This window comes from Centruroides vittatus, unplaced genomic scaffold (genome assembly GCF_030686945.1).
Source record: "Centruroides vittatus isolate TY-2023 unplaced genomic scaffold, ASM3068694v2 scaffold_373, whole genome shotgun sequence".
In the NCBI taxonomy this organism is placed as follows: domain Eukaryota; kingdom Metazoa; phylum Arthropoda; class Arachnida; order Scorpiones; family Buthidae; genus Centruroides; species Centruroides vittatus.
In genome coordinates this window covers 220,716-247,002 of record NW_027122704.1, presented here as the reverse complement: position 1 = coordinate 247,002, position 26,287 = coordinate 220,716, and the positions used below count along the sequence as shown (strand labels likewise).

Sequence of the window (26,287 nt, the reverse complement as noted above, 5' to 3'; positions counted from 1 at the left end):
TGTTTTCTTAGAATAAAAAACTAACAGAAAAATCGCTTAAAATATTTCCAAATCGATAATATCAAAGGAAAAATTGTATCTAGTAATATTAAATAAAACAGAATTATATCAGTATCGTTTTAGAATAATACTGCTGATAACAATGCCCTTTAGACGGCATATATCAGTTTGGACTTAAGAATGGGATAATGTAGAGATAATCATTTAAGATAATCTTCCCAACAGTCAGTCAAAATAGGGGGAAAATAACTAAAATATTTAATATAATAATCCTTACTTATATAGGATGATACGTAGCCTAACACCACAATCAATTGTATGAAGCTATAAAATTTTTAGTCATAGAGTAAGAAAATGGAGTGTTTTTTTTACGTAATTAACTGAAAAAATTGCCTTGTTTTATGTCAGATTTCCTATTATACGTGAACTGTGGTCAAAAATTAAACCAATCAGTACCATGTTTAGTAACGTTATCCGTTATGAATAATGAATGACGTATAACAGAAAGGAAGCATGTGTCACACTTTAACAGGGTGAAGATAAGCAGGCAAGTGCACACAATGTATGATAGAATATAGACTAAAAGGGGATAGAAAAAAAAGGGCAATATCGGTATAAATAAAATGCAATGTTGTGTGTGTGAAGCAAAACACATCCCCGTTCTTGACCTTGGCCCGGTTGTAATGATTTACCTGTAGCTATAGTCTGGTCTATGATAATAACATATAAAATATTTTATGTGCTGGTGTAACCATAGGTAAGATGCCTGTAAACTCGATCGAGCTGTATTGTTTATTTACTGCTCTATTGTGTGCAAAAATGGAAGGATTTATGATATAAGCTATAAATATAATCTTATACGCGTATATCAACAGGAAACGATATATTTCGGGACGATTCTTTACTTCTAAACCCGATTTGAATGAAAATTAAACATTGAAGAATATATTTGAAGTCAAAAAAATGCAAGCTGTTATCAGTTTAAAAAAAATAATAATAAATAAATAAAATAAGACTACGCCCTTACTTTATAAAGTTTCAAGCCGCACATACAGGAAATAACATTATGTGAATGTTAAAATAATACTTACCGGATCGAATTGACGGTATTTGAGAGTTTAAACGGGGTAATTTTTCTATTAATATCGAAGAAAAATGGATATTTTGGCTACAGGTGCATCGGGGAGCGAGTAACCTTGCACGTTGGGATCATTCACCCGAATGGGAGTATGGAGAAGTGAGGCTGGGATCATACACAATATCCAGATTGCCAGTAGGGAAGTATCCACTATGGTATAGGGTGTAATACAAGTGTGAAACAATAGTCAAAGTTTTGAGGAATATGCTATCTACAAATCACAGCAGAGTACGGAACAGACTGGAGCGGCTTCCTGAGCCGAAGGCAGTTGGATGTTTGGACTGATCCACTGCCAGATGGGTTTGAGGTGGGATGGGCAAACGGAGGGAGAGGAAAACTGGAAGTTTCGATATAATAGAATCTGGTATGATTATTCTACTTGATATTATGACAGATTTACACTTGATCCCATCTATCATGCAGATTTTGAAGTTTTTACAACTTCTCGTATTGAAGGTGTCGTTTATGATTTTACAAAGACCGTGTAATTATGGGTATGGATGAGGAAGGTCGAAAACATTTTCGTGCCAGTCGACACCAGAAGTGGAGTGCAAAATACAGATGACAGTTAAAGTGCAACGGAAAACGTTATCAAAGGAAACTTATCCAATTAATAATCAACCTATAAAAGACTAATAACTAAATATTGAAGAATGGGAACAAACCAGTCCCTGAATGAACTACAAGTGTGTGGTGTTAACTCTTTCGTATCCGGGTCTTGAAGGTGCCTCTTCTCTATTGATAGATTGATCGATTTTTCTCCATGAACTTTATCATTTGCGCATATTTTTCCTCTTATCTTAAACGTCCTTCGAACATATTTTTTAGCATAATATAGACTAAACAAACCGACAATTCAGAAATATTCAGTAAATATTAAGTTTCTTCGTACCGCCTTTTAATTTTATATAATTTCAGTTTTGTTCCGTCTAATTTATTTCCAGCCAGTGGAATTAGTTTAAAACAATTTATTCCAATTTTCATGCTCTAAATTCCACTATAATAATTTCTTTAACTCTTTTAAATACTCGAAAATTTTAAGATAATCCATCGAAATTTCTCACTTCTATTATTTCTACGTAGAAACAATTACAGAAATACCGTAATCAGCTCTTATATAATTGTAACCTTAGGAATAAGGTTAAATTTTCAATATCCACTTACAAAATTAATGTTAAGTATGATTATCCGATCTTCTGAATCAATTAAGAGTCATCTAGCTAAACTAATTGCAGAGGAAGTCAACAGAAAATTCTCATAATTAACAATTTAGTTAGAGAAGAAAGAACAGAATAGATCTATCCGGACAATAAATCTTCGTGTGAAAATGAAAATTAATTTTTAATTCTACGTAAACGTTCATTTAACAAATTTATGCGTATGAAGTCCTTCGACATTGCATTTCTCCATTAACGAGCATCCCCATTCCAGGAACTTTCCCGTAAGAGTAAATTAAGACGAAGATTTAGTAAGGAATACTTTTTAATTAATTTTTAACCCTTTCTTTCTTTATATAACTCTAGAATTAATTTTATAAACAAGAAAATCGAGTGGACAGCCAAGAGTACAATGATTCCTTTGAGTAATTGAAGAGAAAATAAACGTTTCTCCTTTATCGATAAACACAACCTAGAATATAACGAGGCTATATATTACTGGATTACATTGTAAATTCGTTATATCGATAACAAATACATTCATTTTTACCGACAGTAATTCCGTTTGTCCTATTTGAATGAAGCAGTATATTCAAATTATAGCCTATTAATTACTAGTAAATAATGATAGAGCTTATATTAAGAACAAGAATAATTAAAACGGGTCTGCGGGGATCAATTTGCTATCTCGCCCTACGTGTATTATTTTTACTTCCAGGCATAATAAATAATTAAATAACGATAAAGAAATGCTTAATGAGAATTTGTAAATTTTCGATCCATAGTTAAAGAATTATTCACTTAAAAAAAAATATATATATATGTATATACATTCTAAATTCTACTTGTTAATTTTCTTAATTAATTGGTGGTTTTATTATTTAAAAAAGAAATAAAATAAAATAAAAAAAATCTAGGACTGTTACGAATTTACAATTGTTTGTTGTGCTACTTCTTTAGGCGGAGCTACTGATGATTACACCAATAAGTGTTACATGGGCGGAACTGGAGTAAAACTATTCTTCCACCTGATTCGAACGTACAGAAGTTAAATTAAGCACAAATGTATGATGAACGTGTAAGACAAAGCGATCTCCTGTATGGTTAACACATACACATTCATTTAATATTCGCTATGGTCAAAGATCTGTAACTTTTATAGCACCCCGGAGGGCGAGCCAATTCTTTTTTTTTCCTTCTTTCCTTCATTATTAATATGCTCTAATGCAATATCAGATGGAACCGTATCAAGATTAAGAGTTTGAAAAAGATAAAAGACAACTGCCACCTGGAGGCCTTGGTGGCCTCGCTTATGGTTTTTTACGAGTCATAAAAATGACATTTGGCAGCTGTCGTTTTTAAATGGTTTGCCGGTCCCGTTTTAAGGTGTAGAAAGTGGAAGATTCCTTTATAATTGTGGTTTAGTCTTTCAATTGATAGAAGTAAAGCCATTATGGTGAACGGGTTTTCGGAAGCAGGAAGAATCTTGTCGAACCGCCTCCTCGGACTGCACTCATTGGTGTCTCGCTTTACTCGACATAGTACCGGTTGGGTCACCCCGATGAATGAAATATCAGTATCGTGCTTTTCGGTGGTTACTTGCTCGCCACATCAGAAGCCCAGTGACCTCGACCTCTGATGATAATTTCCGCCATCTTAACTAATAATTCCGCACTCGGTTTGTCTGATGAGAGAGGACCGCATGACATCATTAGTCTGTCATTTGAGGGCGATGAGTTCTACTTATATGAATCATGCTGATGAGGGTCATCTACTTCGTATGACAATCACGAAATAAACCATTAGAAAACTGGCCAGCCGACAGCGCTGTATAAATAGAAACAGAGTAATTATCCAGCTGTGCAGATGGCGGAGAGTAGTATTCGGTAATAAGACTCGAGAGAATGTTACTCGAGTAGTATTTTATAACATAAATCGATACGGTTCCAGCATTAAAAACTATAAAACAGATTTTCTTGTCATTAGTAAGCCCCGAAATTACTCCACCTGGGGCATTGTACTGTGCCACACATTTATTTGACGCATGTGAGGACACAATTTTGACCCAGACACGGAGACCGGTTAACTCATTTTAATTTATTGTTCTATATTTTGTAATGAGACACACACGTGACACGATTAGATCTATCGGTGGATAAATTTCTAAGGTGCGGAGTGATTTTTTGTCTATCAAATGACGAATTTTCTTTGATAAAAATGAGGTTCTAACAGTAATTAAAGATAGTAAAGTGCGTGGTGGTGGTTTGCACCCCGAAGACAGCCGAATGAGGCACCTAATTGGGAAGCTGTAGTATACTAAGTGCGAAAATGTTCCACGGTCTTGCACGTATTTAAAATAAAAAATAAATTAGTTTAAGAGTAGAAACGTATATGTATTATAAACAAATAAAAACGTAAGATTATAATCTAGAATAGCTTTAACTAAAAATATGTGAAATCTGCAAAGAGGACTTCATCAAATTTACATTTAAATGCATAAATATTAACAAGCTACAACTTTAAAACCGTGGACTCTTTATGATTTACTTCTATTCCAGATAACTTTTTTTTATATTTTAACGTTTTAATGGCTATTTTATAGCCGTTTACCGTACATTGGCAGTGGTTTTTAACGGATAAAAATTCTTGACTGATAAGGGAATAATTTAAAGGCGTTTGAACTTTATAGCTGGAAAGATATGAAGTAAACTCTTTTAAAAACAAAAAAAAAAACACAAGAGAAAATATTATTGATGTTTAAATTTTATTTTAAAAAAATAATAAAATGTATCTAGATGAATATTCAACGTTTAAGTTGAATGCAATAACCTTAGGGTAGGTACAAATTAAAAATATCAGATGCAGATACATCGTTGCAACTGAAGTAACAGAGAAGATGAGAAGAGAGAGAGAGAGAGAGAGACATACACACACAAGAGATAAACATCTAATAATAAAAACCAGAATAGCAAGTCTAGAAAATTTTTCTTAGTTTAAAATAAGTCTTAAAACGTACTAATTATTTTTATGAAAAACTTATCCTATATTCTCATTCTAGTTATATATATATGTATGTATATATCGTGCCCATTTAGTAATGACAAGAAGAACACTAGAGGAAGGAGAATAAAAAAAAAAGCAATTCTATCGTTCGATATTCGTTCAAGTGTGGTCCGTCTGAATGTGTATGTATAGGGGGAGGAATGATCACGTGACAGTGGCCCAGAGCTAAATATTTGTGTGCAATCAGTGGCAAAATCCGGTCGACCATTACAAGGTAAGTATAACGTATTATTAGGATTGCTACGGGCTATGTATTACAACGCTTTACCCGGTCACGATGATACCAAAGAATGACCGCACGTTTATCGGGAGGGGTTCCTCTCAAAACGCTACTGGTACACTACGTGATAATATTAACAGATTTCTCCCTTATCTTCTAATTCTATACATGTATATATATATATATATATATGTGTATGTATGTATATTCCATTTTAATAAATTGCCAAATTGCATGTGATTTCAACAACATCGTAACGGCACCTCTCGTATTATTGTTGCCTTATAATAACTTGCATACAGTCTATCGAGCCGACGGGATGCCTCTATTGATTAAAAAACGAGATAGAAAAGTAGCTTAGAAGAAAATTTTAACTTATAATAATAACAGATCCTCCCGAACTGAAGGCTCATCCGAGCTTAGGGGAAATTTTGATAACCAAGATAAACCCAAGAAGGCCTCATCCATTTACCATTAAAGAAAGCCGAACCGTACGATTACACAGTTCTTTATTGGAGTGTTTCGAGTTTAATATGCAAGAATTTATGTAGAATTAGTGAATTTTTCCACGGAGAAATTCGTCGAGAAGGAAACTTACGTTAAAAAGTTGGCAATTAAAGATATTTTAACGGTAGGACGACCACAGATGTGAAGGACTATCTATCTCTTACATCTTTCCACTCGATTGCAATTGTAAGTCAATTATTGGAGGCGGCTACAAAAGGAGAAAAAATATATATATATATATAAAGATTGTCAAAAGGCATAACAACGTGCCTAGAGCAAAATGTGCCCATCCCCACTTGATTGCTTTGTTCGTAGCTAGAGTAGCAATTACATAGATTTAACAATCAGCCTATAGGCTGGACGAAGAACATTACCGTATTTAGTGTTCTTATATCGTAAACATTACGACAGGTGTGCTGTCATGTCAAAATTATTACGAGATAAAATATATATTTCTTTTCTTTTTATTTACAACCTTCAGAATGTAGGTAAAGGCTCGAGATGCGATTTTCTGTTTAACATTTATCTAAAAACTGATTAAAATTTGATTTTTTAATGTTTAAATATGGGCAATAATAATACAATTTACGTTAAATTTACTAAATTTAGCAATCGTTCCGGCTTTAAAACTTAATTAAATTCGTTTAGATTACTCAATTAAAGCTTAACAACACAACACAGGAGTGCTTATTGTAACTTTAATCTTTTCTGATACTACTAATGGTGATTTCCTTTGTAAATTTCGAAAGAGAAATGCAAACTATTTCGTTTACAAACAATCAAAAAGAAGCAAAACAGAATTAGTCAGGTGTCGGTTTAGTTTCAATGAAGTTCCTACGTAAACAATTGCGAACACTTAATCATAACTGTTTACTCGTCTTCCTCCCTTAATACATATAAATGAATAGAAAGAGTAAGAAGAAAAGAATAAATCGACTTTCACATCCAGTAAAGAAAAAACATTATCGAATTATTATCTTTTTCCTCCCCGACAGATTTTTCTTCCCCTGCATCAAATTTAAGTTTCGTGATACGTCAGCACCCGAGGTGACGAGCTGATAATTGGATGAAGAAGCGAATGAGTCACGTAATCATCTAAAGTGGGCGTTTGAACACCTGTAGCGATTAGGAGCAGTAAAAACGTCGTTTAATATTTTTCCTTAATTAAAATATCGATTGCTAAATCGGCATATAAAACTAAGCTTCATAAAGGAACGTTGATTAATGTTGAAACGGCTATAACACAACGTGATAAAATTTTCTAAACTATAAAAGAAGAGACTTCTTCTTTTTTTTAATGAGTGTATATAAATAAACATTATACGACAACTGGAACGTGACAATATTAACACGTGAGTGAATTAGCTCAAGGGGGTTAGGATGAAAGTCGAAACGTTACTTAACACTTCTTATGTTTTTTTTTCGTAATTTATCACTTAATTAAATAATAATAAATGAATTCAAATGATCGGTTTTTATGCCAATTTTTATACTCATTACGAAATTAGGGGATTAAATGGAGAGAAAAGTAAGAATGGCTTCAAAATTAATGGTTCTCTTCTACGTAATGTTTACGCTTAAACGTATCGACGATAGTTAAATTTATCGATCGAAAAATCTGTATCGAGGTCACTAGTCTAATAGGTTAACTATAGATGAATAGAAAAGATCGATTTGATGAGCTATAATGGCGCGAGTTGCTCACAAAAAGAAAAGAAAAAACCCATCCATCAGAAGTCGGTGCTATTGTGTTGTAGGCAAATTGTCTCCTATTTGGATCATTTTTAATTATGAAATCTTCTCTTTTTTTTTTTGTTCTTGAAAATTTATTTTTCGTAAAAATAGAACTCGTCGCCTACAGAAGTAATTTGTAATTAGTAAATACAGAAGATTTTACAGGAAATGAGTATGAATGAGATGTATAGGCCTACATCAAGCTCGATGAGGTCTAACCGACAATTACAATAATTAACCCACTAAAAAGGGTTAGAATTATACAATTAAATATAGAATTACAGTTCATGAATTATACATGGTTATGCTTGAATAACACAAGATGTTAATTGAATCATTTTACGGCATTGAAAATTTGTAATTACGAAGTATGTATTAAATTAGAATAAATTCTTTTACTGAATTATATAAAAGATTTTTATTTTTATTCGATATTTTTGTGGATAAATAGCAAGAAAAGTAAAGTTTGAATGGAATGTCAACCTGTAAGGAATTGAAATCTATGTATAAAAGTGGAAAATGCCACAGGCCGAATCAATACCTGAATAAAGATGTCGCATTTCTATACACAACGTATAAAAAAAGAAATAGTTCATAGCGTTATTACTTCACAGGAAAACAGCTAGAAAGATTTATTTAATCACTATTTATACGAAAAACTCACCTCTTTTTTAAATAAATAAAAAAAAGCTGCAATTTCAATCCAGTTTTGCACCCAGCAATTTGTAAACCCGAGAGAAAGAGGAGGAAATTTGCTCTCGGGATAGACTAATAATGACCATAGAAAATTTTCATTTCTACCTTTGTAAAGGGTTCGCATGATAAATTTCGAATAGTTAGAAATTTTTCACACATACAGATCACGTTTGATTATAAATCAAGCTTCGTCCCTTTGGTACAATTGGTGAAAAATCTAGTAAAACTGGTGATGCAACAAGATAAAGAGGGGAATGAACACATTACCAGCTCATCAAGGTCTTAATGAAAATAAGTAGTTACTAAACTTATTTTCATAATTTTAACATATTTAAACTTATAAATATGCAGCCATTGACCTATATGATGCAACAATTCACTTTTTCTGAAGGATGAAACGTTAAGAAATGTCAAAGATATAAGTAAACGTTTCGCAACAAGAGTGTTGTTATGTGTTTAATTCTTAAGTTTATCTTTCCTTTAATAATGATAATAGTAATATATATGTAAAAAATTAGGCTACTGTATAGACCTAATTATATATCTGGAAAAAGTATAAAAGTTTTATTGAATACTTGATACAATTTTGCAAATTTTCGAGCTTTTATTGAGATCATCGCAACGAGGAAAATTTTAATGGGATTATTGCAGGAAAAATTAAATAATAAACCGGAACAATTTGTTTAAAATGTTCTTCGACCAGATTATAAATTTCATATTGTTTAGCATTGCCTATAGAAACTTTTTATGCGCTTTCTTCAATGCTCAACTTTTCCTTTGTTCTAAACCTTATTTAAGACGGGGAAAAAAAAATTGTTTCTATATAATTCTATTAGAAAAGAGGAAACGTTTATAGAATTTTTTATAAGTTAATAATTGAATAAAATACAATTAACTATAAATAATACTCGAAGTTTAATACAGTTCATGTTTTACAGAACAACACCTGTTACATAAGCTTCCCTGTGTTAACAGGTGCAAAAGTATAACATGTCTAGTTGTAAAGGTCACAAAAAGATGCCATAATTACAATAATATTTTTCCAAATTTTATAGAAAAATTAAGAACAAATATTGAATGTAATCATTACCGATGGTCTAAATTAAGCTAAGAATATATATATATATATATATACTGTATACATTTTTTTTTCGCTAGGAAACAAATGGTTTTTCTTTCTGATCGGTTTGTCTCAGTTATTTTAAAAATAGCTAATGGCACGTTATGATAATTATAGATATTATAAACATTAAGCTAATTACGTGTTGTTTACTAAGCTGAAGAAATAAAGAAGCATTAATGCAATCGTGCATCCTAAATCTTCAATTGAAGCACGTTATCATTATCTTTTACTTGTAGTACTCCCGTTTTTTTTCCACTGTACGAAGCGGTTTATTAACTTATTTTTCTCAGTTTTAAAACAATATAACAGTGACACCGTTTTCTTATATTTACAGATAGTAAAATACGTTATCAATGACATTTATTTGGGGTAGAACTTAATGATACTTAATGATTGATTCTGGAGTGATGAATGGCTTCCTATCTTCATTTTACATCTTACTTGGAATTTTTAGATATTCTCTATTATCGTTTTTAACATCTAATCTAAGATTTGTTAAAGATAACGAGTGAAATATAGCGGCTGATCTTATATGTTGGATAAACTTATAAATTTCTTACGATTTACACAATAATATTCAATCTTTACGAGTTGTTTAAAGGGCAAATAAGTTATAAACATTGTAGATTTGTGGATATTATTCTTTTCTAATTGGAACATGAATTAGAATCGTGTCAAAATTCGAGACGTTCAGAAAATTATATAGTACTGGTCCACAGAGATTTGCCTGAAGATAAAACGATCGACTGTACAAAAATTTATAAAGGAAATTCCATGCCATGCTAGCATGACAGGGACGTCATATATATATATTCGATTATAGCTTCAATATAGATAATTACCCGGAGGGGTAGTTAACTTTCTGGACTTTATTTTTTAATCCAGCCTTGTCAAAGAGTTTGATGTATTCATCTAAGTAATAATTTGATTTGATGTAAACGACCATTTTTATATTTAATTAAACATGACTGGATAAGTTGCACGTTGTGTCAGGATCATTCTTTTACTCGTAACTGGTTCAATTATATTGTCTTGGAGTATACACTTGGTTAAAAAGGGTTGCAGCACCTCGTTTGATCATAAGCAATGTTGAAAATCGTATATAAGCTGACTGAACAGGTCGAACATGAAAACTTGGTTTAAAAATCCAGGAAAAACTGAACCTATTTATCATTTTAGCCTCGATAATAGTTCCGAAGTTTTTGTCTATCTCGTTTCTCATCAACTTTGATTTATTACCGTGTCAAAATCTTCAAACAAAGCCGAAATTTACCGAAAAACTAATAAGGGTCCCGAAAATAAATCTTTTAACTAAGAATTTCTAACGTTTTATTAAGATATTGAATATCAAATTTAAGTTATAACTATATATTTTTTTACTATTAAAAATATATTAAAAACTGCAGCTTAATACCACAATACATCATCGGTACGTTCGACGAATAAAGAATAAATATGATATTCAGGAAGAACTGCACGTATTATAGAGAGAAAGAGAGAGAGAGAGAGAAAAAAAAGAAGGTATAACACGAGAGAACTAGGAAAGAAAAATACTTTATTAATTAATAATGAAGTAGCTTAACTGGCATGTCATCGTCGAGATTACAAAGGTAGATGACAGAGCTTATCTTGTTTAAAATTAGCATTAAAATTTTTATTAATCACCTTCTAAATTAAACTAAATTATCATAGATAATTTATAATGTCATTAAATTACTCGAATTTAATTAAATTATTTTCAAAAACATACCATTTACAAGACAAATCGTTGATATTTCGTAGCCAATCCATACAATGATAGTAGATCTAGTGATGTATCTTTCATACGATAGATCACGTTATATGTCTTCGTTACAATGAAGAATCGTAATAAAAACAACGTTATATCGAATGTAATAACGTATAAAAGAGGTTACTCATCAATAACACGCTAATTGGGTTGAAATTTTATCAAAATGATCACGGAAGGTATCGGAGTTTGGTTCTTAAACGAACTAATTAATCTTTAAACACTGTAAGATATCGACGTGCTAAATCCATTATTAACACGTTTAAAAGAGGATACGACAGTTTTCGGGTGTAAAAAAACGAATCGAATTAGCAGATAAAAGAAATTAATAAACAGTTTTAGTTATCAATAAAGGGCTAATTGAGCTGGCATGTGTTATCAAGGTGTCAGGAGTTGTAACTTCCACGAAATAGCATTCTGTCTCGATACCTCTTTGAGTGATGATTGCGTATATCTTGATAAAGTGTCACGATAAACCCGCAAATTTTGATGTTTTTTTTAAATCCTCTTCTCCTCTCCGGGTATACTATTAATTTATAGCAGAATTTCTTATCTTCTGCAATTCTGAGGCCATTCGGCAGCATTGTCAGATAAAGAGAGATAGATGGAGTCGATATATTAATTCTTCGTCGTGAAAAAAAAAGTACCGAGGAATTTAAAGGATAGGAAAATCTTATCCCGATACCGTACAGTTGTACAAGACAACAGTAGCTGCATGATATCAGGAGCGAAGGGTGTGATACATCCTTTTATAATGCAGGGTGTTGTCTGTGGTGACCTATTACCCCCACTAAAAATGCTGGTATTTTAATTCTGCCATCAAGTCACGTAAGCGTGGCCATTGTTACGTTTTAATTATGTTTCGAATAAGTCTAATTTAAATCACGTTAAACGAAAAAAAAAAAGAAGAATAAAATTTATTACCGCACGGTAATGAATTACGGCCGGCGTAGCTATTATCATACAATTTGCATGACTTTTTTTTTTCTCTCGTCCTCCTCCTCTGATTATTTTAATAATATTCTGCACAATTGGCAAGAATAAAGACATTAGTAAACAAATATAGAACTGAATCGTGAAGGTCGGTCGCTTAAAACCCCGTTTCGCTGGAAGGAAGACATGAGGATGGCAGCCATTCACTTTTACCATTGCGTAACACAACTCACGATTATTAAATCAAATACTGCTTAGAGAAAACTCGACAGTGGTGTAATATCATCGGTTCGACCTATATAATCAGATGTTTGTTTTTATTACCTTGCCTTTGTCAGTTTTTGTCTGCAGAGTGATGGACAATAGGCTTTGGTATAGTGACACCCTCACTTCTATCGTCAATAATTCATGACAGTTCTGGTGGGTGGACGTCCTTCGATCAAAAGGCACTCCCTCTTTGGCGATGTCCGTTCCTCCCACTACCATTCATTCACCTTGATCTACTTAGAAGTCAAAACTAATTACTAACATCGAGTGATATATTAAGCCAACTATTACTTGTGTCGTTTTACAACTCCATAAGAGATTCATCCATTCGCTCTTTTTTTTACGTCGCTACTAAAGTACTCTTACAATCTACTTTATTTTTTAATAAGAAGGTTCCTGACCTAATCTTTAAGTTCGTCTCTATGTCTAGCCTATATTAATTAATTTTAATGAGGAACTTGGCTGTTTACTTCTTCGCCGGAAGTATTTAATAAGGTTCTAATGTTACTCTATAACGTAGCGCTCTGTTAAGATATAAACAGAATTCTTAAATCCTTCTCTTAAATAAACTCTAGGAAAAACTCTCTGACCGTACTTTCCTACAACGCAACGTTAGAAGAAGAGGTATATAAAATAATTTAACCTTAAACAATCGTTTAAATAAGTTAAGTATCTATTTATCATCCAAAAATTTATCAATATATGATTTAGATACTTAATCATCCTACGGGCTCAATTAAATTCAGGTAACCTAAAAAGACGAATAAAGAAGCATTAAGCGTGCATATTTACATAATAGTTTTGTATTTTGACTATTATTTTATTCTTTTTTTTTGTAAGCTTTAACAGTCATTTGTCATCTTTTAACTTAGATTAATGTCCCGAGGCGAAGGAAAAAAATCCCTCAACAGTCGAGAAAAGTCAACAGTCAACTCCACCCAAAGATCTCCAATGGCCTTGAAAGGAGGGAGGAGTTCGAAAAAAATTGAGAAATCGGAAAAAGGTCCAGCCAGATCAAATGAAGCGAGAAATTTTGGGAGGGAAACACGTCAGGTGATAATCTTAGTTTGTTTAACAAATATCAAAACCCACCGCTGACAGCAACGAGGATCTCGTTATGCCGAGATGCCAAAATTTTCAATTCCTACACCTTTTATTGTATTAAAAACGCCCTTAAATAACCCTCAAAATATCCTCTTTCGCTGTTAAATATTTATTAAAGATGATTTCCTATCTTCAACGTTGAAAGGTAATGTAAAAGAGCTCAGGGCATTCGAACTAGAAATGAGCTTATCGAGTTATATTAAGGGTATTCACACCAAGATGTTATCGGTATTGTTATCGCTTTCACGTCTATCGTAATTTACTTCTGCTATTCGGAACAACTAGACGTATAGATACGTGAAAGCGATGCTAGTCGAGTAAACTGACGTAAATAACATTTAAAAAATTGCCTGTAATACACTACTATTTCGGAAAACACAATCGAACTTAACGGTTGGAACGAAGACACAAGCCATTTTTAAAATTTTAACCGTCCTTAGAGACATTTATATTCAAAATAATCTTCTCACGGCCCAGACATTGTTAAATGTCCTAAATTTGCACAAGTTTTATACGAGAAATTTACATAAAAATAATCATTTAAGAATGGCATCGAATGCCCCGAGTGTTAAGTTCATCCGGTACGAAGACCTTTACGAAATTTATTTCCCAAAAGCCCATTTTGTCGAGTTCATGTCTGTAAAGCGTATATTTGCATAATGCCATTTAACGGACTAATTAAATCTGGCAAGAAAATGGCTATTGAAAAGCCTTAAATTAATGAACTTAAGCCAAGGTTCGACCCTCCAAGAGACAAAATTTAATTGTAAAGTTAATAGTAGTTCTATTGTTTAATTACACTTTGTTCATCAATTAGTAAGAAAAATGAAAAAAAAATCGAAATATTTTTTGGGTGTATTGTCATTAACGGCGTTAAGGATCAACTTTCATACATTTTCACAATAGAATAATTCTGCATTAATGAGAAGACGATGGAGAGAAAAAAAATCACTGAAAGGTTATTTATAAACATGTTTATATGCACATACCGCGAAGAATTTGTAGTAATTAAGAATTTAATAGGGAGTCAAAGACTCAATCCAATTTGGGACGTGAACTGTAAGAGGGGTGGATGAACTTATAATAAAACTGTTATTTAGGTGTAGATAAACGTTTAGAAAGATACAACCGAGAGTATTTATTAATTTACACCTGCTTAAATGGCTTTTATAATCTACACAAACGTTACGATATGCAACGATAGCTTCAGAACAAAACTAAATCGTGTGTTGGCATCAGTTTTAAATTACAAAATACCTAAAATCCGTGGCATCTTTAACAAAATTTAGTTATAAAAAATAATAAATTCCGTCTATAAAACTGGGATTTCTTTTTTGTTATACTCAGATTTAAAATTTAAATAGATCATCAGTAATTTGCAACTTTACAGCAATTCGTTTACAGTACGTAAAGAATCCGATCCAACAAATCAATTATCCTTTATAAAATCCTTAAAAAATAAAGCGGATTTAATTAAATTTACAAGACAAAACCCCCTTGTAAAGAACTTCTGCACATTCTGAAGCTACTCTTCGCAGCAAGATCCTCGTTGCAACATTCATAAATCACAATAATCCTCCTTAAAACCATGCCGAAACACATTAAAAACCCAAACTTACCACCGACTAGGCCACGTTCAAACCCGATAATCCTTTATAATCCCTGACAAAATATACGGGGTGTAATAAAGATTAAAAATTAACAACGGTGCAAATAATATAAAGTGACGTCACGAGTGTCAAGTTTTATTAGTCGAACACGAAGATCGAGTTATATCAGATAACGTTCTTCGTGATGGTGTAATGCGCGGAGAACAATCCGGGTCAAAAACACGAGCACACGAGGGCAAGTTCAATATCGAGACAAAATTAATTAATTAATTATGCGGGATGTGGAAGGAAATAATAATTAAGTAAATAAATAAAAAACGGACTCCTTACGTCTAACTATGGAGAGAAATTTTGAATATTTTAAAACTACAACAATACCAGGAAGAATGGACACTTATGATATAAAAATGTGCTTTAGGTTAAGTGAGTCGTGCCCTTCCGTCTAAACAGAAAAAAAACACATCTGAATAGACTACGTGAGGTGCAGGTACTATCGTAAGGTTAATGTTAACAATACCAGGTTCTGGACCTTAGTCATCTTTCCCATACTCTCTTCCTTCCCCGACTCGACATCTTTTGCATTCAAACTCGAATAATTCAATTTGTAATCGAGATTTGCTCCGGTAAAAAATGATACCCGTACTAATTTACATTAAATTACATACAACTCGTTCGTAAAAATATGTTTAACAAAGTTCTATTGCCGTTAAAAATGGATTACTATTAACCAATTGTTTACATTAAATATAATTGAAAAATGATTCATAGTCGTGTCACGAGATGGCGTGACATGTCAGCTTATATAATTATAGTACAGTATATACAGTACTTTGAATATTTATCCTTCAGTACTGGGTTTATTTTGTTTTTTTTTTTAATTGTTTAAATCTTTTGATTGTTTTTAAATAAAACGTATTAATTTTTAATTATCTAATTAAATAAAATCATTATTAATTAACTTTCGATAAATCAACGCGACAAAATGGCGGACATAAGAGACATAAATGAACTTACCGTTTTAATTCGTACTGTATTGTAAAATTCTTGCATTTGAACGTCGGATGACATTTGCAAACGTAACATATCGTTCTCAGCAAATGACTCGATACGGTTTTAACACAAATATGCAGCAGGATGTCAAAAGTTGGAGCATTTTATCAACGAGCTTTTTAGATAATAACTCGAGAGTAGGACTAAAAGGCTCGATTGTAAACCAGATTCTGAACTGTTTTATTATCTCGAATAGCTAGATTCCACCCAAATGAGAGCGCTAAGTTTAAAAGAGCCACGTTTTGACCCCAAGGTGGACCAGACCCAGACCAGTAAGGCACTCGGGTAGGTCAGGATAGTCGGTTAGTCAGTCCATCCGAAGGGCTACACAGATTGGGTGTAATTATCTAACAGAGACACATGCGATATCGTTGCTGCGGGCTATTTACATCGCAAACAGCTGTAGAATACGGTCGCCATATACAATCGGAATCTACGATGCGGCGGGAGAAGTGCGACATAAAGGAGAGCGCGTACGAAAAAAAAAGCTATTTTAATGTATTACACCCCGATTTACCGATTTTGAAATTGTACAGAATGTTATCTATAGATGGAGCCACATTTATACCCCCCTCCACGTTTCTTTTCTGTAGTTAAACAGATGTATTGCATGAGTCACCACAATTGAAGCTGAGCAAACAGCTCCAGAAAAAAAAAACAAAAACTCTATATATTTTATTAAAGAATTAATGGAATTTTTTAAAAATAATCATAAAAATATACTTCTAATCTATTTTAAATTGGTATATTTAGATGAATTAAAAATAATTAATTGAATTTTTTTACACGAAAACAAAAAAAAAATGGCTGAAAATCCGTTACTAGAACAAGATTCTTTCGGAAACTGGAATATAAAAAGAATGGCTAATTATCGCTAAAACAAAGAGAGGAACTTACTTTGGACTTCAATTCATTAAGTAGAAGAGAAACGGGTTGCAAGAACCTTTGACAGAATTTCCAATAATCTCCTTGATATCGACATAACAATACTTCTCTAGCTTGTCTCACTAATTGGATCTTGACGTCTTCGAATGGTTCGTAAAGAGAACCAATGGCGGATTCTGTACGGATGGCTACTTCGCTAGGTCTCTGAAAGCATACGACACCATTAATATTAATTACACGTAGATAATTAACGAGAGTTAGTTAAGGAAATATCACAAGAGAGAGAGAGCATCGATTGTTAATAATAGAAATAAATTAAGCTGAAGATACTTTCCTTAAACTTCTTCTTACCTGTTTTAAGTTACTTCTAAGAATAAGTGTTAAATATTATCACTATTTTATAATATTTACTTATATAGGAATATATCATTTTTCTTCTATTTATAACTCGGCTATTGTAATGCATACCGATTAATGGAAAGACGATCTACAAGAACACGAGAAACAAATTGGAAAAATTATTTCTCAGTACAATAGACTAGAGAAAGATAATTAAAAGATTTTATTCGTTTTTCTACGAATGCAATGAAAAATATTTGATGAGATAATATAATTTTTGTTGTCAAATATTTCAGGATAAAAGCATAGTGAAAGGAAGAAAAAGTTGTTCAGAGGTTAATATACATTATGTAGGCTATATGTCGCTCTATTTACTATCTTAACTTTTCGAATATTTTCTATTTCCGTTATACAAAATATGATACAGGTCGTCCTTGACTGTAATGAATGAAAAACACTCCGTTATCTTTTATCTCCTACAAATTAGTAACAATGGCGTAATTACGACACGAGTAACGGTAGAATAATAAACATATCGTGCAATTAAACGACACAAACATATAGAAGAAATGTTGTAGATTATATTTTTTATTATTTTTTTAAATTTAATTCCTGTTTAGAACTTTCTAATATTAAATTAGGTCTAAAAAGATTCCTTCTGGCAATCAATTCCTGTTAACTTTTCCTTTATGAAATTTTCCTGTTACAGTCGAACTTCCAATAACGGTCACCTCTAAACGGCGGCCATTTTTTTTTTCCGGATTTCTTTTCGAAATGAATACAAAACAACGGCCATTTTTAAACAGTGGCCTTTGTTCACAGGGTTGACTCTATCACTACTTGGATATAAATTGACTAATTTAATTGTAAAAAGAAACTAATTTAGAATATTGTAAATTTATTGTCTTCAGTTATATTCAAATCTTGTAGAAAAATTTTAGTAATTATTGAATATTTCATATTTACGAAAATAATCGTCGATAAAATTTAAAATAAATTATAGAAATAACACGGTTCTAACGTTTTTTAAGACTGTAGAAAATTATAAAAGTAGAACCATTAAGTATAGAGCTTTGTTTAACAGCAAAATTAATCGAGTAGATTACCATTCATTTAATGTCCTTATTTAAAAATAAAGATTATCAATTCAATTAGCATTCTTAATTTAAGATAAATGATCCTTATCTAAATTAAACCAACAATTTTCTTCTAAATGTACCTTTCCAACCTTGTACAAATCGAACTGTGTGAAGTACGCGTGCCTCATTAAACACGATTTATCTCGGATTGTACAATAAGGTTTCTCAATTTATACATTAAATTATTAACTTTCTCACCTTGGTATGAATATTTCATTACCAAAAAGCAGCAATGCAAGCGAAGATCCCGTGTTAGGATCTTCGGGGCCTTCGTGTTGCAATTGGTAAAGTGTAAAATTTGATTGAAAACTATGAAGGAAATATAGTATTTACGTGTATAGGAGGTCCATCACTTCGATTTTCTTCGCTACAAACGACCTTGTGCATGTGGTTTAGACCAACTAAAATTAGACTCGGCCTTGACAGAATGGGAGGCCAAGGTCGATGCCCGGCTTAGTCACTACAATACATTACAAACCGTAATTCTCTATCATTTGAAATCATTACAGAAGATTTTCTTGTCTACCACTTTCCTCCTTTCATTTGGGAATTCACGATTCTATATCGGTCTAATAATGTAAATATAAGGTAGAATTATGTTAAATCTATCGGAGTTATATAATTACAGAATGTATTAATTATGTAGTGTTCGGTAATTCTCAATGGAACTAATTTATTCGTTGGGAAAAACTTCGTGTAAAATTAACAATATAACAGAGGTAAGTATGCAACCTCTGGAATTTTTCTAAGTTATTCTATCTCATGATATGCTTTTCAGATTAAGTACAGGCATCAGAGTGTAGAATATCATTATAATATAAGGACAGAAAAGCCGACAGCTGTTAGATGGGTTCATAGGTCGACATTCATCTCCTTTAAGCTGGAATTTGTTGTTGTTAAACTTGAAAGCGGGTGCATTGCAACTGTAATATCTTGGTCCGAAAATTAAGATCCTTAACCGGATATATAAGTCAATATTTAAATAAGTAATTGGTCTTTTTCGAAAAAGAATGATTCTGCAAAAATCACAAGCGTGAAATGAAATTTTCGCTTCGAAAAACGACTTTCTGCTCAACTTGCACTTCAATTTTATTTTATAATTGAACGAATTTAATTGTAATCTTTTCTTTCGGTTAGTATATAACTTGCGTGTATTTTTTTTCAGGCTGATAAATGCTCGGAACCCGTTATACATTGTTTATAGTATCCGTCACGCATTACAGGACAGGTGCACCCTGCCACGAATAGCAAAACCATTGTATGCAAATACATCTAAAGTATGCATAAAGAGATCCCTGCAGCCAAAAAAAATAATAATAATAATAAAAAAGAATGTCAGTGTGTGCGGTCATTTATACGTATGCCACCTGCCTTATAAGAATGCAGGTGTAGATTTGCAGTGACGTCAAGCAAATCGATACCTTTCTGCAAAAATTCAAATTCCAGCACGTGATTTGCGACGATCAGTTAATATCCATTCAACACATTAATTCTTCATCAATTAGTCGCTGCATCCGATGATAAACTGCAATGAATCATGCACAGATGGAGAGGGATGTACGTTGCGTGACGGGTTCCTCGCAGCATAGATTTTGACAGGAAATTACGTCAGACGGTGTGGCATGGGAGATTTAAATCATGTGTAGTTCCTGGACTCGAACGGAATTAAAAAAAGAGCGAAGAAGTAGTCTTTTAGAACATAAACAAGTAGTTTTTCAGAACCGGTAATGACGAAATTTAAATCTGCACTGGAAGCAATGTTCTTTTTTTGGTAATGTAAATTAACGTCTTCCGTTATAACAGCTGCAGTGGACCAAAATCAATTTCCTTTCTGGTATGCTAATCGATAATGGTTAAATGTAGCGCATTAGCGTAAAATTCATTAAAACCAACAAAGATTTTATTAATTATCTTAATTTCTTTTCTTCGATAAACGATCAGAATATAGTATGAAGCTCACCAAGTATCACATTTTAACTGAAGACTTTTCAAGTACCCTCTTTTATTTATATAAATCATTCAGTATTTTTCAGATAAATAATTTTTCATAATTATAATATTACTATATGAAAGGGAAGGAAAATTTATTTAAAAATTCAAAAGTAAATGGGAATTTCCCACGATACAAAGAAATGTATGCATTCTTCTCCCACATCACGTTAAGGATCTGTCATATAAATATACACAGAATGAATTTTAATTAACGTCTTTTCGCTTTTACACCCACAAAATATATTACGAAATTCAACTTATCAGAATTTTAAATTTCCGTTACACAACATTAATGAATTTATGCTTAAATATGTAAGTCAACTGGTAAATAATTACAGAGAAAGAAATAAAAAAAAACGGTCATTATGGGGGACATCACCTAAAGATAGCGACTCACCTCTGTTAATTTCCACAGATGAATGGCACTCCTGCTAGAAGATAACCTCGAGGCTTTCAGCAATTTAGATTTCACTGTTCCATCATTGGTATCGAAGCTCCTGAGAGAAGGAGAAGATACATTCCGACGAATGAAGGAATGAGATCGAGTAAGATTTGAGCCTGCAGCTGGTTGTGGACAGGTTTCTGGTGAGGAATTATTTCGACGGATGCGAGATTGATTGGGTTTTTCGCCATCGAAAGACGTCGGGGGCCAAAAATCCTCCGCGGTGCTACATTTGGAAAAATCTTGGCTAGAGGCTCTCGTTTCCTTTATATCGACGGTCCCATCCGGTATCGTGTCTTCCTCCATTATCTGAAAGATAAATAAAGAGGTCGAGTTAGATATCTCACAATTATGGTCAAAGATAGCCCTCGAGAGAGTTTAATGCCCTCAAAGGTTAAAGAGGATAGGAATTTCGGGCTCCTTATTTTCACTACTTCCCTAAATTTGCTCGAGATATACGAAGAAAACCGTTTATCAACTACCAGCCGTCATCCTTCAAGCTCGAGACATCACAATTTATGTGGAAGGTTAGGTTAAGGTGATGAAAACAATATTAAAACCGAACACCGAAAATCCTAATACAACTTTTAGCAGATAATTGTAAAAATTGTCATCTCGTTAACCTTATTTGCATAAGGTTTGGCTGGAGAAAAACACATTGCAAAATATTTAATTTAAAGAAGAATTATAAAATGTTTAACTTTATAAGTCTATCCAAATTTAGATTACATTCAACACTATTCCTAGAACAAATTTGTCATCCGAACATTAACCTGTCACAATTTGCATTTAAGCTGTCATATCATGGCTGTAATTGCTTAACTGACACTATAATAATATAACCACAGTGGTTATTACGTAAATGGAAAATTTGACTTGGAAAATCATCTATATATTACTTTATATACACAAGATGAAGTAGATACGCTTCTTACATCATATTACAGTGTAAAGTAGCAGCAGACGTTTTCCACAATCCAACCAAAAGTAGGTCATTGCCGTGTCTAGCAGTTATGGCTCTTGTCCAACGATTACTTCCGCTACAATCTTTTCAACCATCGAACTTTAACTAAACTCCCCATTCAATATGTATACGTTGATTTCTAAGAATTATCCAGGTAATTTACTATTAAATTTACTCTACTACAGCAAATTATACATCATTCTTTAAGTTATCTTACTACAGGAATCTAGTTCTTTTGAAAAGTTGTTTGCGAGATTTTCTAAAGATTAGACTTATTTAATATTCTTAATTTCATTGTAACGTATAAAAGAAATGTAACTTTATGTAATAACTGAACACGATTATGATATTTTAAAGTTAATGTGAGATAATTTTAATATGCAGACAGACATTGAGGTGTGCCACAAAGGAAAGCTCAATGGGCGATGTCGCATTTCCTTTTTTATTTATTATTATTTTTTGTGTAGGGGCCAAGTTTAGGTGTGCCACCTTAAAAATTCCGCCATAGTAATTATAAAATATTACTCTATCAAGACGTAAGAAACTAACCTTTTCTTTCCTCTCTCTCTTTATATAATTTATTTTTAAAACAATAATTGGCACATATATATATACGTACATTTGAGCAATTATCAAAATTTCAACTAGTCGTGAATTATTCGCTGTTGAAGTAGAGCAGAACGTAACCATTTCCATCTAACCGGGAACAAAAAGTCCATTATGCTAGCAACACACGTATACTAACATGGCGTTACACCTACTACACTACATAAACAGAAAAGTTAATGGAAAAACCATAATTTTCCCATTAACTCTCGACGTTTAACCTATAATTATTCGATAATTTACACTTCCTAGTAAAGTAGAACGGGTTAGAAAATTAAGATTATCCGTGTAAACGATGAAAAATCTGTGCAATGTGAACGATTCATTTGTGCTGTATTTTTAACGGGATCTATAAACTCGTCATAGACAGTGACCTCTTCTCAAGGCCACTCAACTTCCATTCAGCACTCTCTCTCTCTCCTCTTGCAGGTGTGGGGATGAGTCATAATAGAGTTGTGTGTAAGAAATTCCACAGTCACAACTTTTATAGTAATTTGATATAAAGGTTATTCACCTTCTATACGAACAATAGTATTCGTGTTTTTATCGAATTCCCACAATAATAATAATAATAATAATAATGTAAATATATTCGTTTAAAAAAATTTACTTATTCTACATTTTATTACTTCCATACTTTTGTTGTTTAGTTTACATTCTGAATTTAAATATATGTACTGGACATGATAGGTTATTGTGGTGGTGTCATTACTTCCAGCCAGATAAGTACCTGTTGAGTAAGTCGAATCTCTTTTTTCTTCCCTACTTCATAAGAAATTCTGATTAAAGCTCGAATCTTTGCATGTTCGTAAGCAATAAACCTTATATAATTAAGAAAAAGCACTGCCTAATCTCCTAGCTGTAACTGTTTATCTTAATTAGAGGAGTCATTTCGTTTAATTAAAAAAAAAGAAAAGAAAAAATGTTATATCTCTTCATCTAGGGCAACATTTATCATCTTTAATAACGAACGTTGAGTTAAGAGATTAGTAATTTCACCACAATAAATGATGATAGCATCTCTGTAAGATCTTCCAGCGACAATCATGGCAAACGATAGCATCCCAGCGCGATCTTCTGCACCTGGTCTGTCGAGATGATAAGGAATGCAACCAACAGCTGTGCCTACAATATGTCATGACTCATATTTCCGGCCTATTTTCACTAGCTTGACTAGACAGCAGGTGACCGAATTATGGACATGTTTCTAAAATACACTTTCTCCATTAAATGTCTTTAACAATGAGTACGTTCTGTTTGTTGTTACCAGCCTCATCTTTTAACTAACAACTTAAAGAGATCTCGTTAACTGCAACCTAACCTTAATGGTGTGGCATAACACATACGCATTATATAATCAAAAATGGACGGATGTTATCGTGTGTACATAATCTTAGGACCTACATTTTATCATTTTAAAGTGTCATATATATATATATATATATATAAAGATGAACTAAAAAAATTGAGTTGTGTATAAGTGTAAGTTGTATAATGGCTGGTGTAAAAAGAGTTCATTCATTAAATTTGAAAAAATATTTTAAAAAATTACAAAAGAATATATTCATAGTAAAGTTTACAATGAATGGATTTTCGTATGTATTCTTTTTACAAAAGTCTTGCTTTTTTTTTAAAAAAAAAGACAAAGTGGATCGTGAATGCAGGATCTCAGCTCGACTGCACTTCGACTGCATGCTACAAAAATTGATATTCAAAGCACATTCCAAACTGGAAATTCGATTCTTTCACTATTAAAGCAATATAATCCGATTGGACAGAACAAGTAAAATTGCAAATTCCAAGGTAAACTTTAAAAGGAAGTTCCGGTTTTCATCGTCGTAACCACCAATTTGATGGAATGCGACTCTCGCGACACTAATTATAACATCAAAGCTTAAAAGTGAACTTGGGCCGGACTAATGCACTTAGGTGTAATCTAAGATCCGGTCGTAATTAATATAGTGTGTAGTTTAAAGAGAGTTAAATGCGAAATTTCCATCGATTATATTCGTGATTTAAATTCTAGATAGTGCTTAAGGTGGCAATGAGCACGAAAGACCGATTAAGTGTGATTCAGATGAGGGAGTGACGACTGTTGAAACCTTCTAAAACTAGTTATTACATCATCGAGGGGAAGTTTTCTAAGTTGAAAACGATCTATACGTAATCAATATACGTATTAAAATACACTAATTCAAATATTAGAATGTAATAAAGAATCTGTGTTTGAATGGATGATAGGTTTATTTCTAGACAATAATAATAGAAAGACGATACGATTTTATATGGGTGTACTTTCACACCCATTTGTTATACTCACTCACACATAAGATATGGCAAGCTATTTTAATAACATCCGGATTGAATTCTCTTATTTATAAAGAAGAAAGTAATTACGGTTCCGATAAACGAAATGTTAAATTGTTTATAACTAAAAATAGAACAAAGTAAATTAAGTTTTAGAAAGTAAATGCTATAGTTGAATGTCTTCAAAACTTTATGGGGAAGTTCGTGAAATGTTCCTGTTTTGTCGGTTAATTGGCGCGACGGAGGAAGACAATAGATATTCCATAAACAAACACTGTGCACAGGAAATGACTCATCTACTTTTACTTTAACCACTCGAGTGGCATCGCTACTTTCATCTACAGGGGGAGAGGGAAAAGAAACGAGGAAAGAAAAAAAGAATAGGGAGAACAAGGCTGAAGGTATACAGTGTATAGAGTAAAACACACAAACTTCCCTCTTAGATTCGTCGTATTTCATTACAAATAAATATTTCAGGTGCAAATTTCACGCAGATGCACGCACATTTCTCTTACAAAGCTTAAAACCAGATGGGAATCTAAGCTGATTAGTAAACAAATATATATTTTTGTCAATGTGACCAACCAACAGGTTCTATATTTTTATTTCTTAACACGTACAGTACATACAAAAGATTGGAGAGCGCTTTAGTGTAAGTAAACACCACCCTCGGGAGGAGGGTAGGAAGAAGTTCCACACGGACCGGTCTTTGGTACGCGAGGTGCTTTATCCTGCAGGCAATCCTAGAGAAATGGGCCTCCGAAATAGTTCAAACCAACGTTTGTATCTCCATTTCTCCAGATGAGGATAAAGATTTATATCTTCCTCATCCCATATATATATATAATCACAGTTTGTTACAAAAGCCGAATACTTTGTAACACTTCAGTTAACTTCACACGTAAACTACTTCGATTTATATTAATTATTTGCAGAAACCGTCCCAGTCACTTGATTTTGTTTGTTAACTAATTTATAAAAAAAAACACTTCAAAGATTTGTAAAATTAAATAGGAGAAGACAAATCAATGATCGGCACAACTAGAGCACACACAGTAAATGGACTACATCAGCTTTTTTCGGCAATAAAAACAATGTAATTGTTCAACCGTATTTCCTCGAAATAGAAAGTTAGAGAAATGCAATATGAGAAGAAATCTTCTAGTTAGTCGCTGTTAGAAAAGTTTAGGTCATTGTCCCTAGTTTCCATTCTGATGGCAAC

The 26,287-nt window shown here is 32.5% G+C and overlaps 1 protein-coding gene across 3 annotated transcripts in view; it reads right to left on the bottom strand.

Annotated features, from left to right (window-relative positions):
• The window catches only part of LOC136988621 (uncharacterized), a 136,112-nt gene that overhangs the window by 54,559 nt on the left and 55,266 nt on the right, over positions 1-26,287 (bottom strand). For all 3 annotated transcript variants that reach the window (XM_067286526.1, XM_067286527.1, XM_067286528.1), the window contains 2 exons: positions 21,144-21,497; positions 17,289-17,480 (listed from right to left, as the gene is read on the bottom strand). In XM_067286526.1, the coding sequence (XP_067142627.1) occupies positions 17,289-17,480; positions 21,144-21,497 (546 nt within the window). The remainder of the gene's footprint in view (positions 1-17,288; positions 17,481-21,143; positions 21,498-26,287) is intronic.